The 21,921-nt window shown below is 43.9% G+C and overlaps 1 protein-coding gene across 1 annotated transcript in view; it reads left to right on the plus strand.

Moving 5' to 3' along the window:
- The window catches only part of LOC135510727 (ankyrin-2-like), a 125,156-nt gene that overhangs the window by 19,905 nt on the left and 83,330 nt on the right, over positions 1 to 21,921 (plus strand). Inside the window, exon 2 of the mRNA XM_064931880.1 lies at positions 8,822 to 8,923. Coding sequence (XP_064787952.1) covers positions 8,822 to 8,923 — 102 coding nt within the window. The remainder of the gene's footprint in view (positions 1 to 8,821; positions 8,924 to 21,921) is intronic.

A 21,921-nucleotide genomic window follows, 5' to 3' on the forward strand; every position in this document is an offset into this window, starting at 1 on the left:
AATTGGAGTCTGGATCAGTGAAAATGCGTTTTCTGGAGTGATGAATCACACTTCACCATCTGGCAGTTTGACGGATAAATCTGGGTTTGGCAGATGCCAGGAGAACGCTACCTGCCCCAATGCATTGTGTCTGTCTGTGTGTCCTCAACTTGCAGTGGGCAGTTTGCTGTCACTCACTCAGAATGCACATTAGCATTTCATATTTTTCCCTACCCTTGCCACACTTGTTAGATATAATGCACATTGATAGCTTGATAGCAAACGTTCTCGACATGTGATTTATTATAGTTGCAGGCAGTAGCAATCTAAATGATCAGACTGAAAACATGCGAGGAAAAGTGAACGGGTGAAATTATGAGAAATAAAGCTTCACTCTATCCAATCAGAGCAACAGGATCAATGTACAGCCCACCATTTTTCTTTACAGACAGGCAAACTAGCCAGTTGAGGTATTTAGACCACTCACATGACTGACTGACTGTATGGTTTAGAAACTCTGTCACTGACTGACATGAGAAAGATGCTTGGATCATAATTGTATCCAGAAAATTGCCCATATCCGTTACGATACATGTTTTGACCGACTACTCGGCACAACCCTCGTAAGAGTGTAGCCTGGCGTATTTGTGCAATTTTGTGTATAGTACACACATTGTGTGTGTTTTATCAGGGGCCCTAATCTCCAGAGGGCTCAGTTATCATCCCCTGGGGCCACTTTCGTTAGCGGCCATTTTTAATGCTGCAAATAAATTTTAAACGCCCAGAAAGACAGTGATGTGTGTGTAGTATGTCTGTGTTTGGCGTGTGTGAGTGTGTGTTTGTACTCCTTCAGAGTGTTCCTGCTATAGTTAACCACGCTGACAGCTAAAGGTCTGCTCTCTCTGAGGACGCCTACTGTTTTTGAGAACATGGACTATTTTAAACAGTGGCTGGTGTTCGCTAAGAGCAGGGTCGTGTTGCTAGCGCATGCCAGATCTTACAATGCCTGGATAGGTATTTTATGTATCAGCTAACCACATCATATGTTATAGCAATCTGGTGCCCGACGGCACAGTTGATGACATGGCACACAACCATTGGTTGATGCATGTAACGTCTGCACAGGGGGACACGACCTATGCCTTCAACTTGACCCCTGACCTTTCACCCCTGACAGTTAGCTCTCGCGCTCTTTGTCACTAAGTGGACTGTGGAATCTCTAGTACACATTCTGATGTTTTTTTCCTGCTTTTCACACCGTCTGTACAAAGTGTTTCGGCCTTGAAATAGCTAGCAATGTAACATTTTAAATCAGAAGATGTGGTTTATAAGTTATCCTTCAGTGGCGTATAGCAAGGCTTTGTTAGCACTGCAAGGACAATACAGCATCCTTGTGCTTTCAATAAAATATTGTATGTTGTTTACCCTCCCTTACAATGTTTTTTATGGTGTTCTCGGTCAGCAACACACACTATCTGTCATGCCTCAGTGAAAGCATTAGCCTCTACTGGTGAATTTAGAGTAGGTCTAAATTTAGTGTCCCTAACGAAGCTGGGCCTAGTGCTGATTTACTATATGCGAATGAGTCCTCAGGGAGAGCCGGGTTGGCCAGTATGCTCTGGCGGCCAGCTATATCCTGTTTTGGCATTGGCCCAGAAATGTTGGGCCCAGCTGATGTTGATGACACTGATTGCTAATGAGGGGGGGGGCTCCCAGGATGAACCAATCACGATGAGGTAACATCTCACAGCATGCATAAACAATTACAGAAGAGAGATCCTAGCCAATACATCAAACCGCATGCTTCCATTATGTCACCTTGATCTTGAAGCCTTTGAATATGTGGTGAGTTCATGTTATCATAATCTACAGCTTCCTATTGAATGTTTCCTTGTTTTTCATTGAGTCGAATGAGGTTCGATAGAATTCCATTTGGAAGCCTCATGTGTGATGAAGTCCGATGGTTTCTGTTACAGTAATTTAATTATTCCAATATGTTTTCATTAATTGAATTCCCTTAATCTATTTTATGAGATTTTGTAAGATTCTTGTTTGCATAAAATAGACGGAGACCAGTCTTATCAATAATAGGTGACAGAATTTACTCTCGGAGCACGCAGCCACGTTACCACGAGCAACAGTTCATATACAATAACATGACGTCATTTCATTGCTTCTAGAATGAATCCCCTCCTCCCGACCTAGAATTAAGTGAGTTTACAAGTTCATTCCAACTCACTAACTCACTCACAGGTCACACAACATAACTGAAATAACTTTTGACCCCTTCACCATTATCGATCACCACTTAGCTGACAGTTCTAATTAACAGAAAACCTAGGAATGCACTCACTGCCTTATCTTAAACACTCCAGAGCTAAGTTTCGTCAGTTCAACCATAGGTTAACGACCCTATCTGCTTACTTAAACCCACTCCTCTCCAGACTAGTTTGGAATGTTTGTTATATTTAATTACTCCTTGTCCGTGTCATACAATCCCTTCTTATGAACTCATATTGTTAATCAGATATAATAAAACAGAGTATAAATTTACTTAGTTACAGTTCCATTTAAAATGAGAATATTGTTTGGTCATTTAATCATAATATTCCTAAAAGTTTCCGATAATCATAGGATATTAAAAGCTGAACTCGGGGTATGCGGTGGTAACGATCAAGGTTCCATGGATACTGCAGTCCAGTTGAATGTGATGACAGTAATCATCACATACTGTAATTACAATATGTGTGCGCATATAGTGGCTGTGCATGCCAGGCAGCCCAAATGAGGGTTTAATGTAAAATACACACACACATGCATGCCCACACGAACACACACAAGGCACACACACGGCGCGCACACACACACACACACACACACACACACACACACACACACACACACACACACACACACACACACACACACACACACACACACACACACAGTTGGCGAACCTGGCGTTAATGAAGGAAATGTTAACATTAACGCCCGTCTCTTAGTCCTAGGTACCAGTGGTGTGACATGGTTGCTGTGTACAACAGATACCCAGTAAACACTGTTGTCTGTTGATATGATAGGCTGTCATGATGTCCAAGAATAGAAGGTGTTCTTCCATTGGAGTGTGGGATTTTGTACACCAGCAAAAGACAAGGGTACAGTTGCCTTATCTGTGAATAAGCGTGTGTCACAGTGTGTGTGCGTGTTTGTGTATGTGCGTGCATGCGTGCGTGTGTGTGGTGTGTGTGTTTCCGTGTATGTGTGAGAATGATAATGTTCCTGTAAGAGCCTGTGGAGCACGTGATGCATGTTAGGAGGGTTTTTTAAGGGCGACAACTTAATCACGCTAGGCTGGGGTGGTTGTGGCTTAGGGCAGTGCGGTGACCCACACACAATCTTTGGTAGAGGGGACCAGGTTAGGTTAGTGCCTAGGTACATCTGTATCACACGAGGTTGCTGAGCTTGTTACAAGCCTGTACTTCCCCTATCAGCACTGGTGTAATGTTGAGTGAGTTTGCCACATTACATTAAGTCTGAAAAATGTCTCTTATGGTAAAGTAGTTAAGTAGTAAAGTAGTTAAATGAGCTATGTGTGAACTCTTAGGTTCCACCGCACCCCAGAGAGAGAAATAGAGAGAGAGGGAAAAAACAGTTGTCATGGTTACCAAGAGAGGCAGGGCCGCTTGTCTCCATGGTAACTGGGAGGGCCGAGCATGTTTCCAACAGCATTGGTCGTTGGACGGTCGTCGTGGGATACAATATTTACTTTATTTATAATGTAAATTCTCTACACACATTCTATTCTGTGTAAATTATTGTTTTATGCAATCTCAGTCTAGGGAGGCTTTTGAAGCTGAAATGACATGGTCAGTAATGTGATGTCACGCTTCACGGGTTCGGTTGAAATTCCCAGTGATATACAGTACCAGTCAAAAGTTTGACCACAACTAGAGTTTTTCTTTATTTGTACTATTTTCTACATTGTAGAATAACAGTGAAGACTTCAAAACTATGAAATAACACACATGAAATCATGCATTAACCAAAAAAGGGTTAGATAAATCAATATATATTTTATATTTGAGATTCTTTAAAGTAGCCAACCTTTGCCTTGATGACAGCTTTGCACACTCTTGGCATTCTCTCCACCAGCTTCATGAGGTGGTCACCTGGAATGCATTTCAAATAACAGGTGTGCCTTGTTAAAAGTTAATTTGTTGAATATAATTCCTTCTTAATGCGTTTGAACTAATCAGTTGTGTTGTGACAAGGTTGGAGTGGTATACAGAAGATAGGCCTATTTGGTAAAAGACAAAGTCCATATTACGGCAAGAACAGCTCAAATAATCAAAGAGATACGACAGTCCAGCATTACTTTAAGACATGAAGGTCAGTCAATACGGAACATTTCAAGAACCTTGAATGTTTCTTCATGTGCAGTCGCAAAAACCATCAAGCGCTATGATGAAACTCTCTCATGGGGGACCGCCACAGGAAAGGAAGACCCAGAGTTACCTCTACTGCAGAGGATAAGTTCATTAGAGTTACCAGCTTCAGAAATTGCAGCCCAAAAATATGCTTCACTGATTTTATGTAACAGACACATCTCAACATCAACTGTTCAGAGGAGACTGTGTGAATCAGGCCTTGAATCAGGTCAAATTGCTGTAAAGAAACCACTACTAAAGAACACCAAGAAGAAGCAGAGACTTGCTTGGGCCAAGAAACACAAGCAATTAGACGGTTGTAAATCTGTCCTTTGGTCTGATGAGTCCAAATGTGAGATTTTTGGTTCCAACCGCCGTGTCTTTGTGAGACACAGAGTAGGTGAACGGATAATCTCCGCATGTGTGGTTCCCACCGTGAAGCATGGAGGAGGAGGTGTGATGGTGTGGGGTTGCCTTGCCAGTGACACTGTCAGTGATTTATTTAAAATTCAAGGCATACTTAACCAGCATCCTTGGGATGCCCCTACCCTAACCCTAAACGTAACCCATACTTCAATTGGGGTGACGTCAGAGTTGGACGTCTCAAGGATTCCGGATAGCAAGGACCATCAAAGAATGTGTGTGCAACCTGGTCGACTAATATACCTCCATATTAAGGTAGTGTGATGAATCTATTTGGAGGCAATATCAGGTAATACAACACTCGTGTTTCCTGTATGAACCTGCTGTGCTTGATTTATTAATGAAGGGTAACACAGTAAGAAGTGTTAATTTAGTCTATGTAAAGAATGGCTTATGAATGAACACATTTATCAAAGACCTTCATCTCTGATTGAGTAACATACCTCCTTCCCACTCTCTGTTTTCTCTCTCTCTCTCTCTCTCTCTACCTCCCTACCTCTCCTTAATATCACGACTCCACGTGGGAGTGTTCATTCACCCGCAAAGCCATAAAACACCCTCTCTTTCCTTAATTCATTCTCATCTCTCCACCCTCTCTGCCTTGCATAATGTGACTCGGCAGCCAGGAATCCGACTGAGGATTTGATCTGTCTTTTCTACTCCTCTGTCCTGTGGGCCTAATGGTACCATTGTATAATATAGCTGAGTACAATTCTGACACTGTCTTCCAGTCAGTGTACACGGGCACAGTGACCTATTGCAGCTTTGAGATGAACACACTTCCCTTCTCTGATATCCATATGTGGTTTGTACAGAGAGACAGTGAGAAACATTATTCAGCAAGAAATTGTAATATGACTCATAAAAACAAAATGGCTGCTACTCATTAACTTCTTACATGTTGATGTGGTTCCCTTAGGTGAGCTGTAAATGCTGCTCTTTAACATGCAAGGTGCAGAGGGTTGATATTACAGGGAATTTGGTTGGTGTAACAATACCAACCTACCCCTGTGGGCTGGCTGGATAACCCACAAGCTGTTTCTCTGGACCTCTCCGTCTGTCAGATATATAGAGCAGAGATATCCCTCCCTAGAGAAATCATCTGAGCACGGCTCCAAGAGATCCCAGGAGATCCCAGGAGACCCCCCCCCCCCTCAGTCTGGGATAAGGTATCAGTCTCATTGGAGGTGTGAGACACACTTACAGACAGTGCAGTCGGCTTGTATCACTATATACAGTACCAGTCAAATGTTTGGCCACATCTACTCCTTCCAGGGTTTTTTCCTCATGTTTTAAACTATTTTCTACATTGTAGAATGATAGTGAAAACATCAAAACTATGAAATAACACATATGGAATCATGTAGTAACCAAAAAAGTGTTAAACAAATCAACATATAGATTTTTATATTTGAGATTCTTCAAAGTAGCCACCCTTTGCCTTGATGACAGCTTTGCACACTCTTGGCATTCTGTCAACCAGCTTCATGAGGTAGTCACCTGGAATGCATTTCAATTAACAGGTGTGCCTTGTTAAAAATTAATTTGTGGAATTTTTTTTTTTGAGCCAATCAGTTGTGTTGTGACAAGGTAGGGTGGTATGGCGGTATACAGAAGATAGGCCTATTTGGTCAAAGAAAAAGTCAATATTAAGTGTAGCACAAATAAGCAAAGAGAATCGACAGTCCATTATTACTTTAGGACATGAAGGTCAGTCAATATGGAAAATTCAAAGTGCAGTCGCAAAAACCATCAAGTGCTATGATGAAACTGTCTCTCATGAGGACCACCTGCTGCAGGTTAGACTCTGTCTCTCTGGAAGACCCAGAGTTACCTCTGCTGAAGAGGATGAGTTCATTAGAGTTACCAGCCTCAGAAATTGCAGCCCAAATAAATGCTTCACAGAGTTCAAGTAACAGACACATCTCAACATCAACTGTTAGGAGGAGACTGCATGAATCAGGCCTTCGTGGTCAAAGTGCTGCAAAGAAACCACTACTAAAGGACACCAATAAGAAGAAGAGACTTGCTTGTGCCAAGAAACACAAGCAATGGACATTAGACCAGTGGAAATCTGTCGTTTGGTCTGATGAATCAAAATGTGAGATTTTTGGTTCCAATTGCCTTGCCTTTGTGAGACACAGAGTAGGTGAATGAATGATCTCCGCATGTGTGGTTCTCACCATGAAGTATGGAGGAGGAGGTGTGATGGTGTGTGGGTGCTTTGCTGGTGACACTGTCAGTGATTTATTTAGAATTCAAGGTACACTTAACCAGCATGGCTACCACAGCATTCTGGAGTGATACGCCATTGCATCTGGTTTGCGCTTAGTGGGACTATCATTTGGTTTTCAACAGGACAATGACCAAAAACACACATCCAGGCTGTGTAAGGGCTATTTGACCAAGAAGGACAGTGATGCAGTGCTTCATCAGATGACCTGGCCTCCACAATCACCAGACCTCAACCCCATTAATGATTTAGGATGAGTTGGACCGTAGAGTGAAGGAAAAGCAGCCAACAAGTGCCCAGCATATGTGGGAACTCCTTCAAGACTGTAGGAAAAGCATTCCAGGTGAAGCTGGTTGAGGGAGTACCAAGAGTGTGCAAAGCTGTCATCAAGGCAAAACCTGGCTTGTTTGAAGAATCTCAGATATAAAATATATTTTGATTTGTTTAACACTTTTTTGCTTACTACAAGATTCCATGTGTATTCACTCAGCTAACAGAGCTCAACTCGCCATCCTGCTGCTCAGTCTCACGATTTAGCTCCTGTTTGGTTTTGCTGCGTATTGTTGTGTCCGGTCTGAATGATGCAGTGCAGTTCTCTGCAGCATCCACACACAGAACCGCTGCTGCAGGTTAAACCAGGACAAATCATCACAATGTGTCTCTCATTACTGCCCTTAGATACGTTGTAAAGCATTGATCAGTAACTGGGGGCACGGTAATACTTCATACGTATGCATTCACTTATGCAGTTCGGTGTAACATTGGCTATGGCTGACTGTACGTCAGATACAGTCAGTCATAATCGTGGAGTTTCTCTCACTGTCCTTTTCTTATCGGACCCCCTCATTATACAGTGTAAAGTACTCCCCACATTTACAGATCTGAGTGTGTTTTAAACCATGAACAAGCTCAGAGTTTGTGTTAAAGTCCAGAGTATGTATTAACTCTGGGTCCGGAGTCTCTGTACTGCAGTGTAATTGAATGAGTGACAGATTGGGTCAGAGGAGTGTGCATATCCTCGGTCTGGGTTTGGGCTGAGCTGTGCTGTGCTGCGTGCTGGAACTAACTCTGGCCCTGTCTCCCTCGCTGAGTGTCTCTGGGAGATACTTAGCCTTGCTAGTCAGAACGCTACTTCAATCAGGTTCCCCGTTACCAGCACAGGCTGGTTGTCAGGGAGCAGGACTACTTTAGGGAGTACATTCTACCCCCTACTCACAGTGGAGAGAGGAACCTGTGGTTCTGCAGTTCTGTGTCTGTATGTGTGTGCCAGGGTGTGTTTTGGGAACGAGAGGGGAAGCGCTGACTTAGCGCTGCTACGATCGAAAGTTTAGGTCCGTCTCCAGCTTAGTCTGCCTCAGTGAATAAAAGTAGAGGACATGCCCTCAGTTGTATTCCTGTGTGTAACATTATACACTATTTCACTCAGATTGGAAAATGCTGATTCAGTGCAGGTGTTGATGACTGCAGAAAATGAGTGACACTGCCACCAGGCTCCGTAGGGACTTCTAATTAGTGTTTGTCTTTGAGACTCAGGGGCTGTTTTGCCTGTGCAGGTTGGCATAATTGGCATTAAAGTGTGTCTCACCACTCAAACAAGTGGTAGAGTGCCGTATGCTAAGCAGTCACTCAATCTATTCTAGAAGTAATAAAAACGGACCTATTTCATAGCAGTTCAACACAGCGGTTAAGTTGGGCCAACGTTGTTCTAAATGGGTTCTAACATTGTTCTAACGTGTTTATTCTGTTTGTTCTTCTCCAGTCGGACAGCAACACCAGCTTCTTACGAGCGGCAAGGGCGGGGAACATCGACAAGGTTCTGGAGTACCTGAAGGGGGGAGTGGACATAGGCACCTGTAATCAGGTAAGAGACTAGTGGACATGCACACACACGCATGTGCACATGTGTACACGGGCGCCATGAATAAAGAGAAAAAGACTTGTGATAACTCAGAACCTGATTTACGGTAGACAGGACACGTCATTTGTTTGTCTTGATGGTGCCGTTCATTGGTCTCTGTGGAGCCAAAATGGTGGCCAGTTCTCTCTCTCAGTCACCCAGGCGATCAATCTTACACCTTCTGTTCAATAACTCATTTAGCTCTTGGGATCTCTCCTTTGATCATCAGTCCTAATGCCAATCTGTCTACGGTGTGAGGGTTGCCGTTCTATCTCTGTCCACTGGGAGGAATGAGGCTTACTGTACTGTACCGTATGTGTACTACCAAAACATAACATTGATTCAACTCTCTATAGCAAAAATAACTTCAAATAAATAACTAATCTCTGGGAGCTATGGTAACCACGTAATATGTGTAATGTGATTAGTGTGGGTTGGCCTGTTAGTGATTAAACACAAAACATTTGACTGTTTGGCTGTATTCCTAATCACTACACTCGAGACTCGACAATTAACATTGTTCTCAGATTAAGAGAGGGATGGGCCCAGTTTCCTTGAGCGCTGCGTTTTTGCCATTCTCTCTAAAATGCAATCATTGTCATCTTGAAGGAGGCTGTCAGCGTGATTACATTAGGAGTAAAGATCCTCTGTCATTCAGGGTTCATTATTAAACAGGCGCTTTTGCAAGGCAATACTTTTACGTAACACAGCCATGTCTGACAATAGCTTTCACTGAGCAAATCTAGGACAGGAAATGGCAATGTGCTTCCCTTTATAAAAAAAAACAGGCTAAATCAAAGTTTTGATTTGTCTTGTTTTCTTGTATGTTTCTGTCAGTAAGATCAACACCAAAACTGTGGATTTTAAATACTGCCAATATTAACATTGAAAAATCAATGAATCAATAACATCTAAACCCGTCACTCTGAATCTATAACTCTGACCTCTCGTCAATCCACCATGCGTCTCCTTTAGGTAAAATAAACAGAATGTTAAGTGTATAGATGGAAGGAGGGATAAAACAAGAGGAGAAGAGGTAAGGGTGAGGAGTGTATTGAAAATGAAAGTCAATGAACTAAGTAGACCAGACCCCGCTTCTATTGCATTGGTGTATATGAGAGAGACCCAGTTAAGTAGAACGGAATTGATGTTTATTTTGCGATAGAGTACCACAGCAGTCAAACAAGGCAATGGTTCCAACCGTTTTTTTTGTTTTTTTTGTCATGCATTTTTTCTCATAGAGGATTGTAGAAACACTTAAAATAAGGGCTGTGTTTCCTATAGGCCGACCCTGGCATGATAACCGTGTAAATCTCTCTTGGACAAGGTGACTTTTATCAATATATTTGCCTGTATTTACCCCCCAAAAATGAAATGATAATTAGCTGCTAATGTGGCTATCGTAAAGAACTCAAATATTTTTTCACTGGCTACAGCTAGAGATTCAGGTGTCATTTGGTTAGCTAGCAAGAAATGTGAATCGCTTTGCTAGCTAGCTAGCTATGCTGAACTTCAATGACTGTTTTCCACAGTTAGTCTCTTAGCTGTCAATGAAATGTATTTGGCATCAATCAAATGGGCGGGCAGGCAATCAAATGGGCGGGCAGGCAGGCAAAATCCCATTCATTTGTCAACACGTGGGTTGAGACAAGCATACATTGGCAGGCAAGATGCAGAAGGACGAGCAGGCTACTATTCCCCATCTTTTCAGTGCAATTTTGACGGCCAACTAGCTTGATGGCCAACTCGCTCTGGCTAGCATTAGTTGTTGATGTTGTTATTGTTGATGTGCATTGGCATCCGAGGGAGGGAAAGTCTACCTTTCCATTTGATCAATAGGACTGTGAAGTTCCCAAATGTAAGAGGACTCCCGTGGTATTTACATATTTGCAGGAATCGATTCAGGTGTATATTGTGTCTTTTGGTGAAAGCGTTCTAATGATCTAAAGTTGCGCTGTTGCTGCTGCCTGTAAACACACAGTCCAGTTCAAAGTGAATGAAGGCAGGCCCCTGTGGCAAATGGATTATTTGCATATAAGCCTCTGATTGGCTATGTCGTACCAGTCAGCGTAGATTCCGGTCTTGGACAAGACAGATGTTTTTTATTAGGTTTTATTTCCTGCAGTGTCTATTAATTATCCAAACGCATGGCCTCTTTCCCACTCTATATTGCTCTAGAATTTTCACAAATGCCTCACTATATGTAATTCCCAAACATTATATGAATTAACGAATACGTGAAGATGACCATATCTAAGTGCTCGCTTGTCAGGAAATGTAATTAAAAAAAAGGTGTCATATTCTTCCTGGGGGTCTATATGAACAGATTTGAATAAGATTTCATGTTGCTAAAACGCTGTTAGTTCCACTTTAATTACTGGCCACTGGCAGGAGGGGACGGATTAGTGAGTTTAGGGTCATTGGTGTTTCTTTCTGCCATTTTTCTTCTTCTCTCTCCCTCTCTCTCTCTCTCTTTCTCTCTCTCTCTCTCAATATCCTGCCTCTATTCCTAATTAAACCTGTGGGATGTGACAAAGTCTACTATATCCCATTGTAGAAATTGCATTTGCATAGATTTACTGCTATTGACCACCCCAGTGTTATACCAGCTACAGTTGAAGTCGGAAGTTTACATACACTAAGGTTGGAGTCATTAAAACTCATTTTTCAACCACTCCACAAATGTCTTGTTAACAAACTATAGTTTTGGCAAGTTGGTTAGGACATCTACTTTGTGCATAATTTGATTATTTCACTTATAATTATCTCACCTATAATTCACTGGATCACAATTCCAGTGGGTCAGAAGTTTAGATACAGTGCCTTTAAACAGCTTGGAAATTTCCAGAAAATTATGTCATGGCATTAGAAGCTTCTAATAGGCTAATTGACATAATTTGAGTCAATTGGAGGTGTACCTGTGGATGTATTTCAAGGCCTACTTTCAAACTCAGTGTCTCCTTGCTTGACATCGTGGGAAAATCTAAAGAAATCAGCCAAGCCCTCAGAAAATAAATTGTAGACCTCCACAAGTCTGGTTCACCCTTGGGAGAAATTTCCAAACACCTGAAGCTCCCACGTTCATCTGTACAAGCAATAGTATGCAAGTATAAACACCATGGAACCATGAAGCCGTCATATGACTCAGGAAGGAGACGCGTTCTGTCTCCTTGAGATGAACGTACTTTGGTGCGAAAAGTGCAAATCAATCCCAGAACAACAGCAAAGGACCTTGTGAAGATGCTGGAGGAAACAGGTACAAAAGTATCTATATCCACAGTAAAACAAGTCCTATATCGACATGACCTGAAAGGCCTCTCAGCAAGGAAGAAGCCACTGCTCCAAAACCGCCATAAAAAAGCCAGACTACGGTTTGCAACTGCACATGGGGACAAAGATCGTCCTTTTTGGAGAAATGTCCTCTGGTCTGATGAAACATAAATATAACTGTTTGGCCATAATGCCAATCGTTATGTTTGGAGGAAAAAGGAGGAGGCTAGCAAGCCGAACAACACCATCCCAACCGTGAAGCATGGGGGTGGCAGCATCATGTTGTGGGGGTGCTTTGCTGCAGGAGGGACTGGTGCACACAAAATAGATGGCATCATGAGACAGGAAAATGATGTGGATATATTGAAGCAACATCTTAACTTCTTATGGCTGCCATCCCGTTAACGGGATAAATGTCATCAACAACCCCAGAATTGCATAGCGCCACATTCAAACAATATTACAAAAAATATTTATATTCATGAAATCACAAGTGCAATATAGGAAAACACAGCTTAGCCTTTTGTTAATCCACCTGTCATGTCAGATTTTGAAAATATGCTTTACAGTGAAAGTAATCCAAGAGTTTGTGTAAGTTTATCGATCGCTCGACAAAACATTATGTACACCTAGCATCAAGTCACAAAAATCAGAAAAGCAATCAAATTAATCGGTTAGCTTTGATGATCTTCGGATGTTTTCACTCACGAGACTCCTAGTTACACAATAAATGTTCCTTTTGTTCCATAAAGATTATATATTTTATATCCAAAATACCTCTGTTTGTTTGGCCCGTTCAGAAATCCACAGGAAAGAGCGGTCACGACAACGCAGACAAATTCCAAATAATTTCCGTAATGTCCACAGAAACATTTTCAAAATAGAAGCCACTTCCTGGTTTGATTTTCCTCAGGGTTTCGCCTGCAATATCAGTTATGTTATACTCACAGACAATATTTTGACAGTTTTGGAAACGTTAGAGTGTTTTCTATCCAATACTAATAATAATATGTATATATTAGCAACTGAGACTGAGGAGCAGGCCGTTTAGTTTAGGCAACTTATTGATCCAAGCTACTCAATACTGCCCCCCAGCCATAAGAAGTTAAGACATCAGTCAGGAAGTTAAAGCTTGGTCGCAAATGGGTCTTCCAAATGGACATTGACCCCAAGCATAATTCCAAAGTTGTGGCAAAATGGCTTAAGGATAACAAAGTTAAGGTATTGGAGTGGCCATCACAAAGCCCCGACCTCAGTCTTATAGAAAATGTGTGGGCAGAACTGAAAAAGCATGTGCGAGCAAGGAGGCCTTACAAACCTGAGTCAGTTACACAAGCTCTGTCAGGAGGAATGGGCCAGAATTCACCCAACCTATTGTGGGAAGTTTGTGGAAGGCTACCCGAAACGTTTGACCCAAGTTAAACAATTGAAGGCAATGCTACCAAATACTAACTGAGTGCATGTAAACTTCTGACCCACGACACGCAGGTTAAAATATCAAAACAAACTCTGAACCAATTATATTAATTTGGGTTCAGGTCGAAAAGCATTAAACATTGATGGCAATTTAGCTAGTTAGTTTGCACTTGCTAGCTAATTTGTCATATTTAGCTAGCTTGCTGTTGCTAGCTAATTTGTCCAGGGATATAAACATTGAGTTGTGATTTTACCTGAAATGCACAAGGTCCTCTACTCCGCCAAATAATCCACACATAAAACTGTCAACCGAATAGTTTCTAGTCATCTCTCTTCCTTCCAGGCCTTTTCTTCTCTTGACTTTATATTGCGATTGACAACTTCCATAAATTAGGTGCATTACCGCAACTGACCTTGTTCGTTTTTCAGTCACCCACGTGGGTATAAACAATGAGGAGATGGCACGTGGGTACCTGCTTCTATAAACCAATGAGCAGATGGGAGAGGCAGGACTTGCAGCGCCCTCTGCGTCAGAAATAGAACTGATTTCTATTTTAGCCCTTGGCAACGCAGACTCTCGTTGGCGCGCACGAGCATTGTGGGTGCAATAATTGAATAACATAGATTTCTAAGTTTATTTTGCAATGCTCGTGACGCGAGCAGTGTAGTCAGCCTGTAAGGTGTATGTAAACTCCAGATTACAACTGTAGTTTTCCATTACATTCCCTATTTCTGTAGCATTGGAGGATTCCTCTCCCCCTGAGACGCTGGTGGGTCTTAATTTAGGAGGCGCATGACCGTTATCTGTTCCTCCTCCAACCCTTTAACGTTCCTCATCGCGGGGCTGGGGGGGGGCACCCTGACGTGGGTCACAGACAACTGTTAGGATGTAAATAGTCCGGCCTTGACAACCACCATGGTCACGGTGGTCAAGCTGATAAACAACAGTCACATGGCCATGAGCTATGTGTCTAAACCCTACCATACAGACACAGACAGGCACACACAGTTTTCCTCACAAAGCCAAAGCAATCTAGATAGGTAAGGTGAGGGGCCAGCCACCCCCTCTCTCTCGCTCACATACAGTATACACACACTCTGTCTCTGTCTCTCTCTTTCTATTTCTCTCACATCTGGCAGCACATCTTTGTCACTGCTTTTGATGCAGTGATCTGAGCTACTTCTCTACTGTATAATGTCAAGAACATATAGATGTTCTGCTTCATAAACCAAGTCAGATTGCTATGTCAGATAGAGTATGTTTCTAACAATGCAGATCCACTGTCACAAACACTGATTTCCTATTTCACACTAGTCCTCCTATATCTGCATTCTCTCTGCCCCCCCCCCCCTTCCATATGGTCAGTCTGGCTGCCCCTCCCCTCCTGGAATGTAACAGTAGAACAGTGACCTTCGCACAGTGACAGGGACCTGGACGAATGGGGTGTAGGGCTGTTGCGGTGACCATATTACCAGCATACCGGCAGTCACGAGTCATTCTGGTTACCTTATACACTCTGGTTACCTTATGCTACGCTCCAAAATGTCTATCCATGATGGGAGAGTGCCCTAGGCAATGCTGTTGGTTCATTGATTGTGCAGGATGACTTACAGGTAGCCTACAATTATAGTGCATTTGTATTTGATTTTGAATAGCCTAGTAATAGGGATTTTCTTTATAATTAATTGGGTGGCACATTACTTTTTAGCTATACAGAATATCTCACCACCATGCATTTCCCTCTCCTCCTCTCTCTCCCTTATTCCTTTTCTTGAGCGTGCTGTCTGTCAACAGTTTAGGGACATATGTTTAGTTGCGAAAACATGTTACTATCGATGTTCCCGAACAGATTTCATTTGGTTTCCCAAATGAAGCACTCGGTAGCTGCAGGAACAGAGTTGGAGAGCCCATGGCATACGGAGTTTGGGCGGAATATCACCTGAGCATGCTCCTCATTCAGTGGTTGATGCGTGGAGTGAAATAAGTGTTCCTATATTTATTTCTCAGCTGCTCATATTAAGCACAGCTCCCACTATAGAACCAAAGTAGCCTTCCAGGTGTCATTGGAAAACGGGCCGCTTTCGCGCGGCCTCCGTTCGCAATTCCAGTGCAATACAGATGACATGTTTTTCCCTGCCCCTGTTCCTCCCCATTGAGTTTGCGACTTAGCCTACAGCTGCATCATGTAGCCAATATATGTTTTGAAGAAGTTCTACGGTTTGTGTCATCCACAACCTATAGTTGCCAAGTAAATGTAGCGTATAGGATCCGTTTCAAATGATCCCTTTTAACCTCAACATAGCCACTTCATATGCGTACACGCTCCGGAATGGGAAAAATATCCTTTCTATTTTTTTTCAGATAAGTTCAATTCTATTTTTCTTATTATAAAATCATAAAATATCTAATAATGGCACCGGATTTATAAGCATATCTTGTCAGCTAAATGAACAAGCCTACATATAGCCTATGGTATGGAGCATAGGCAGATAACATACAGTAGGCCAACTCATATTCTGTTATTCTGAAATACGTTTTCTTCATATCATGTTTCTTTAGACCCGACTAAAATAAATAAAGCTTTATTGTGATGGTGTATATTAAATTGATGTATTAGACTTTCTTAAAAGGTAGAGATGTTCCAAAGGCGCGCATCAGTGGCTGGTATGCAGCTCATATGCGTGGAGGCCTGGAGATGCTATATGTGAAACGGTCAAATACCGTGAGACTGGGAGTCTTTTGCATAGGGCTGGGCGATATATCGAATTAATTAATAAATAAAAAAATTCCCGCGATATTCCAAATGCCTGTATCACAAGAATCGGGGTTTTGTAATTTTTTAAAATAATTTTTTGAAGTGTTTAATTCCACTTGTTCTCGTGTTCTATTTTTGGTCTTGTCTCTTTTGCTCCTTCTGTGCTGTGTGCACCTCCAAATGTACACCAGGGATCTGTATATTATTGTTACGGTTTTCTTCCGTCGAAGGAGAGTCGGGCCAAAATGCAGCGTGGTATTTTTGATACATGTTTAATGACGATGAAAAACGAACAATACAAAAACAACAAACGGAACGTGAAAACCTATACAGCCTATCTGGTGACAACAAACACAGAGACAGGAACAATCACCCACGAAACACTAAAAGAATATGGCTGCCTAAATATGGTTCCCAATCAGAGACAATCGATAAACACCTGCCTCTGATTGAGAACCACTCCAGACAGCCATAGACTATGCTAGATACCCCCACCAAGCCACAAACCCAATACCTAACAAACCCCCAAGACAAAACACACCACAATAAACCCATGTCACAACCCTGGCCTGACCAAATAAACAAAGACAAACACAACATACTTCGACCAGGGCGTGACAGAATACCCCCCCAAGGTGCGGACGCACACCAAAAACCATAGGGGAGGGTCCGGGTGGGCGTCTGTCCATGGTGGCGGTTCCGGCGCGGGACGTGGACCCCACTCTATCAACGTCCTTAGTCCCTCCTCCTCGCGTCCACCCTCGCCGCCGACCATGGCCTAGTAGTCCTCACCCAGAAACCCACTGGACTGAGGGGCAGCTCGGGACTGAGGGGCAGCTCGGGACTGAGGGGTAGCTCGGGACTGAGAGGAAGCTCAGCATTGAGAGGAAGCTCAGGCAGGTGGTGAGATCTGGCAGATCCTGGCTGGCTGACGGTTCTGGCAGATCCTGGCTGACTGGCGGATCTGGAAGAGTCTGGCTGACTGGCGGATCTGGAAGAGTCTGGCTGACTGGCAGATCTGGAAGAGTCCGTCCGACTGGCAGATCTGGAAGAGTCTGGCTGACTGGCGGATCTGGAAGAGTCTGGCTGACTGGTGGATCTGGAAGAGTCTGGCTGACTGGCGGATCTGGAAGAGTCTGGCTGACTGGCGGATCTGGAAGAGTCTGGCCGACTGGCGGATCCTGGCAGACTGACAGATCTGGCTGCTCCATGCTGACTGGCGGCTCTGGCTGCTCCGTGCTGACTGCGGCTCTGGCTGCTCCATACTGACTGACGGCTCTGGCTGCTCCATGCAGACTGGCAGCTTTGGCGGCTTCTTGCAGACTGGCGGCTTCTTGCAGACTGGCAGCTCCTTGCAGACTGGCAGCTCCTTGCAGACTGGCAGCTCCTTGCAGACTGGCAGCTCTAGCTGCTCCATGCAGACCGACAGCTCTGGCTGCTCCATGCAGACTGACAGCTCTGGCTGCTCCATGCAGACTGGCAGCTCTGGCTGCTCCATGCAGACTGGCAGCTCTGGCTGCGCTGAACAGGCAGGAGACTCCAGAAGCGCTGTAGAGGAGGAAGGCTCTGGCAGCGCTGAACAGGCGGGAGACTCCGGCAGCGCTGTAGAGGAGGAAGGCTCTGGCTGCGCTGAACAGGCGGGAGACTCCAGCAGCGCAGGAGAGGAGGAAGGCTCGGGCAGCGCTGGAGAGGCGAGGCGCACTGTAGGCCTGATGTGTGGTGCTGGCACTGGTACTGGGCTGAGGACATGCACAGGAAGCCTGGTGCGGGGAGCTGCCACCGGAGGGCTGGTGTGTGGAGGTGGTACAGGGTAGACCGGACCGTGCAGGCGCACTGGAGCTCTTGAGCACCGAGCCTGCCCAACCTTACCTGGTTGAATACTCCCGGTCGCTCTGGCAGTGCGGCGAGGTGGAATAGCCCGCACTGGGCTATGTAGGCGAACCTGGAACACCATGCGCAAGGCTGGTGCCATGTAAGCCGGCCCAAGGAGACGCACTGGGGACCAGATGCGTAGAGCCGGCTTCATGGCATTTGGCTCGACGCTCAATCTAGCCCGTCCGATACACGGAGCTGGAATATACCGCACCGGGCTATGCACCCGCACTGGAGACACCGTGCGCACCACAGCATAACACGGTGCCTGCCCGGTCTCTCTAGCCCCCCGGTAACCACAGGAAGTTGGCGTAGGTCTTCAACCTAGCGTCGCCATACTCCCTGTGAGCCCCCCCAAGAAATTTTTGGGGCTGACTCCTGGGCTTCCTTGCCAACCGTGTTCCCTCATAACGCCGGCTCCTCTCTCCGGCTGCCTCGGCTCTCCTAAGTGCCTCCACCTGTTCCCATGGGAGGCGATCTCTTCCAGCCAGTATTTCCTCCCATGTGTAGCAACCCTTGCCATCCAAAACATCCTCCCATGTTCATTCCTCATTTTGTTGCTCCTGCTGCAGCTGTTGCTTCTCCTGCGGCTCCTGCCTGTTGACACGCCGCTTGGTCCTGTTGTGGTTGGGCGATTCTGTTACGGTTTTCTTCCGTCGAAGGAGAGTCAGACCAAAATGCAGCGTGGTATTTTTGATACATGTTTAATGACGATGAACAACGAACAATACAAAAGCAACAAACGGAACGTGAAAACCTACACAGCCACAACATAGGGCGTGACCAGGGCGTGACAATTATGAAGAGATGCATGTCTCCACCCATATTATTCTCCACCCATATTAACGCATTTGGTTTATATTTGGACCGATTTTAGCGAGAGTGAAACCTCTCGCTTCGCCTCTTCCTCTACGGTTTACACACACCAAGCCCCTTACCCCTGCCTCTCACGCCAACGAAGTCCTCTCTGACAAGCGGTTTCAAAACGCTATATGCATTTGAGGTTTGGTCCAACATAATCAATCATATGGACACCAAAGCCCATTGAGACGTTATTTTACTGTAGTAGAGAAGAAGATAGCTTTTCTAATGAAACCCTGGCTTGAAATATAAACTTGAAATATAAAGATTAGCTTGCCAGTCACGAGCACATGGTTTTGAGAGATTGTTGGAGATGTGTGTTCATATTCTATAGTGCCTGCTACAAGAAGTTAGTCATTATTAGTGAATGTGCATGGTTCTAGTTACATTTGTAATGACAAAATGACATTTTCATAGACAGACGAAGGCCAGATCAGTGATTATTGAGAGAGAAAAAAAGCAGGTTAAACTATTTTGATTAAATAATTGAATTATTAATGGGTCTTATGGTTGTGGAAGGCTTATATTTAGCCTAAGTATAACTTCACAAGCCCTGAATTTATTAGACTGTTTGAAATGCAGTGTATTTGACCTTTTACTTATGCAACAACGTTTGCATTATAAAATAAAAAAGTAATACATGAATAATGATAAATACATTTACACACAGTGCCTTTGGAAATTATTCAGGTCCTTTGACTTTTTCCAAATTTTGTTGTTGTTACATTACAGCCTTATTCTAAAATGGATTCAATTGTTTTTCCCCCATCAATCTACACACAATACCCCATAATGAAAAAGCAGAAACGCAGGTTTTTAGAAATGTTTACTAATTTATTAAAAATTAATAACTGAAATATGACATTTACATAAGTATTCAGATTCTTTACTCTGTACTTTGTTGATGCACCTTTGGCAGCGATTACAGCCTGGAGGCTACAAGCTTGGCACACCTGTATTTGGGGAGTTTCTCCCATTCTTCTCTGCAGATACTCTCAAGTTCTGTCAGGTTGGATGGGGAGCGTTGCTGCACAGCTATTTTCAGGTCTCCAGAGATGCTTGATTGGGTTCAAGTCTTGGCTGTGAGCTTAGGGTTGTAGTCCTGTTGGAAGGTGAATCTTCACCCCGAGTCTGAGGTCCTGAGTGTTTTCATCAAGGATCTCTCTGTACTTTGCTCTATTCATCTTTGCCTTGATCCTGACTTGTCTCCCAGTCCATGCCAGTGAATAACATCCCCACCCCATAGCATGATGCTGCCACCACCATGCTTCACCGTAGGAATGGTGCCAGGTTTCCTCCAGACATGATGCTTGGCATGCAGGTCAATCTTGGTTTCATCAGACCATAGAATCTTGTTTCTCATGGTCTGAGAGTCTTTAGGTGCCTTTTGGCAAACTCCAAGCGGGCTGTCGTATGCCTTTTAGTGAGGAGTGGCTTCCATCTAGTCACTCTACCATAAAGGCCTGATTGGTGGAGTGCTGCAGAGATGGTTGTCCTTCTGTAATGTTCTCCCATTTCCACAGAGGAACTCTGGAGCTCTGTGACAGTGACCACCGGGTTCTTGGTCACTTCACTGACCACGACCCTTCTCACCCAATTTTTCAGGTTGGCCGGACGGCCAGCTTTAGGAAGAGTGTTGTTGGTTCCAAACTTCTTCCATTTAAGTATGATGGAGGCAACTGTGTTCTTGGCGACCTTTAATGCTCCAGACATCTTTTGGTACCCGTCCTCAGATCTGTGGCTCGACACAATCCTGTCTTGGAGCTCTACGGACAATACCTTCAACCTCATAGCTTGATTTTTGCTCTGACATGCACAGTCAACTGTGGTACCTTATATAAACAGGTTTGGGCCTTTTCAAATCATGTCCAATCAATTGAATTTACAACAGGTGGACTTCAATCAAGTTGTAGAAACATCTCAAGCATGATCAATGGAAACAGGATGCACCTGAGCTCACCACCACAGCCCTATGTGGGGGTCGGGCAGAGTCAGAGATGGATGAGAGGGGAGGAGACAGAACCCTAGTCTCCTGTCGGTTCATATACCGTATGACAGGTATAATCAATGGATTGATGAGTGTGCTTGTGGAATCTGATGGTCCAGTGATCGGATATTAGTTATTGAGCTGGAACAATCTCAAGGTGTTCTGTATTGTTACACCCTTGAGTGGCTGACATGTGCATGTGTCTGCAATGCAATTTTGCAAAGTGGATCACAGTGAAACTGTCCGTCATACTAGCAACCAGCAAGCATAAGGAACTATGTCAGTCATCCTTAGCAACGAGCCGACACCCCACACTACAGGCATACAAATGGCTTTGACAGCACTTGCAATACCAGGGTTGTGGGTTCGATTCCCACTGGAGACCAGTATGAAAAAAGTATGATGATGTATGCGTATGCACTCGCTACGTTACGTCTCTCTGGATAAGAGCGTCTGCTGGAATGACTGAAATGTAAAAATGTAATTGACATACGATAATGATAACAGTCATTGACTGTATGTCAGGTATTATATTTGACAGCTGCCAGATAGATTGTGGTTGTTAGTGTTGCCGCGTCAGGCTGAAACCATCTGCTCTTCCTCATCCCCATGACCTTCATCTGTCTCCCAGGCCTCTTCACTCAACCAGACTACTACACTACTAGGATCTTAATTTGAACCAGTTTTCTACAGCAGGAAAATAATCCTGCGGCAACAGGAAATGTGAATCATTACAGTGATTTATAACTAATGGACATTTTTTGTAGGGGTTGATACATTTTTCAGTAGGGCAAATAAAG

Source organism: Oncorhynchus masou, chromosome 23 (genome assembly GCF_036934945.1).
Source record: "Oncorhynchus masou masou isolate Uvic2021 chromosome 23, UVic_Omas_1.1, whole genome shotgun sequence".
Lineage (NCBI taxonomy): Eukaryota > Metazoa > Chordata > Actinopteri > Salmoniformes > Salmonidae > Oncorhynchus > Oncorhynchus masou.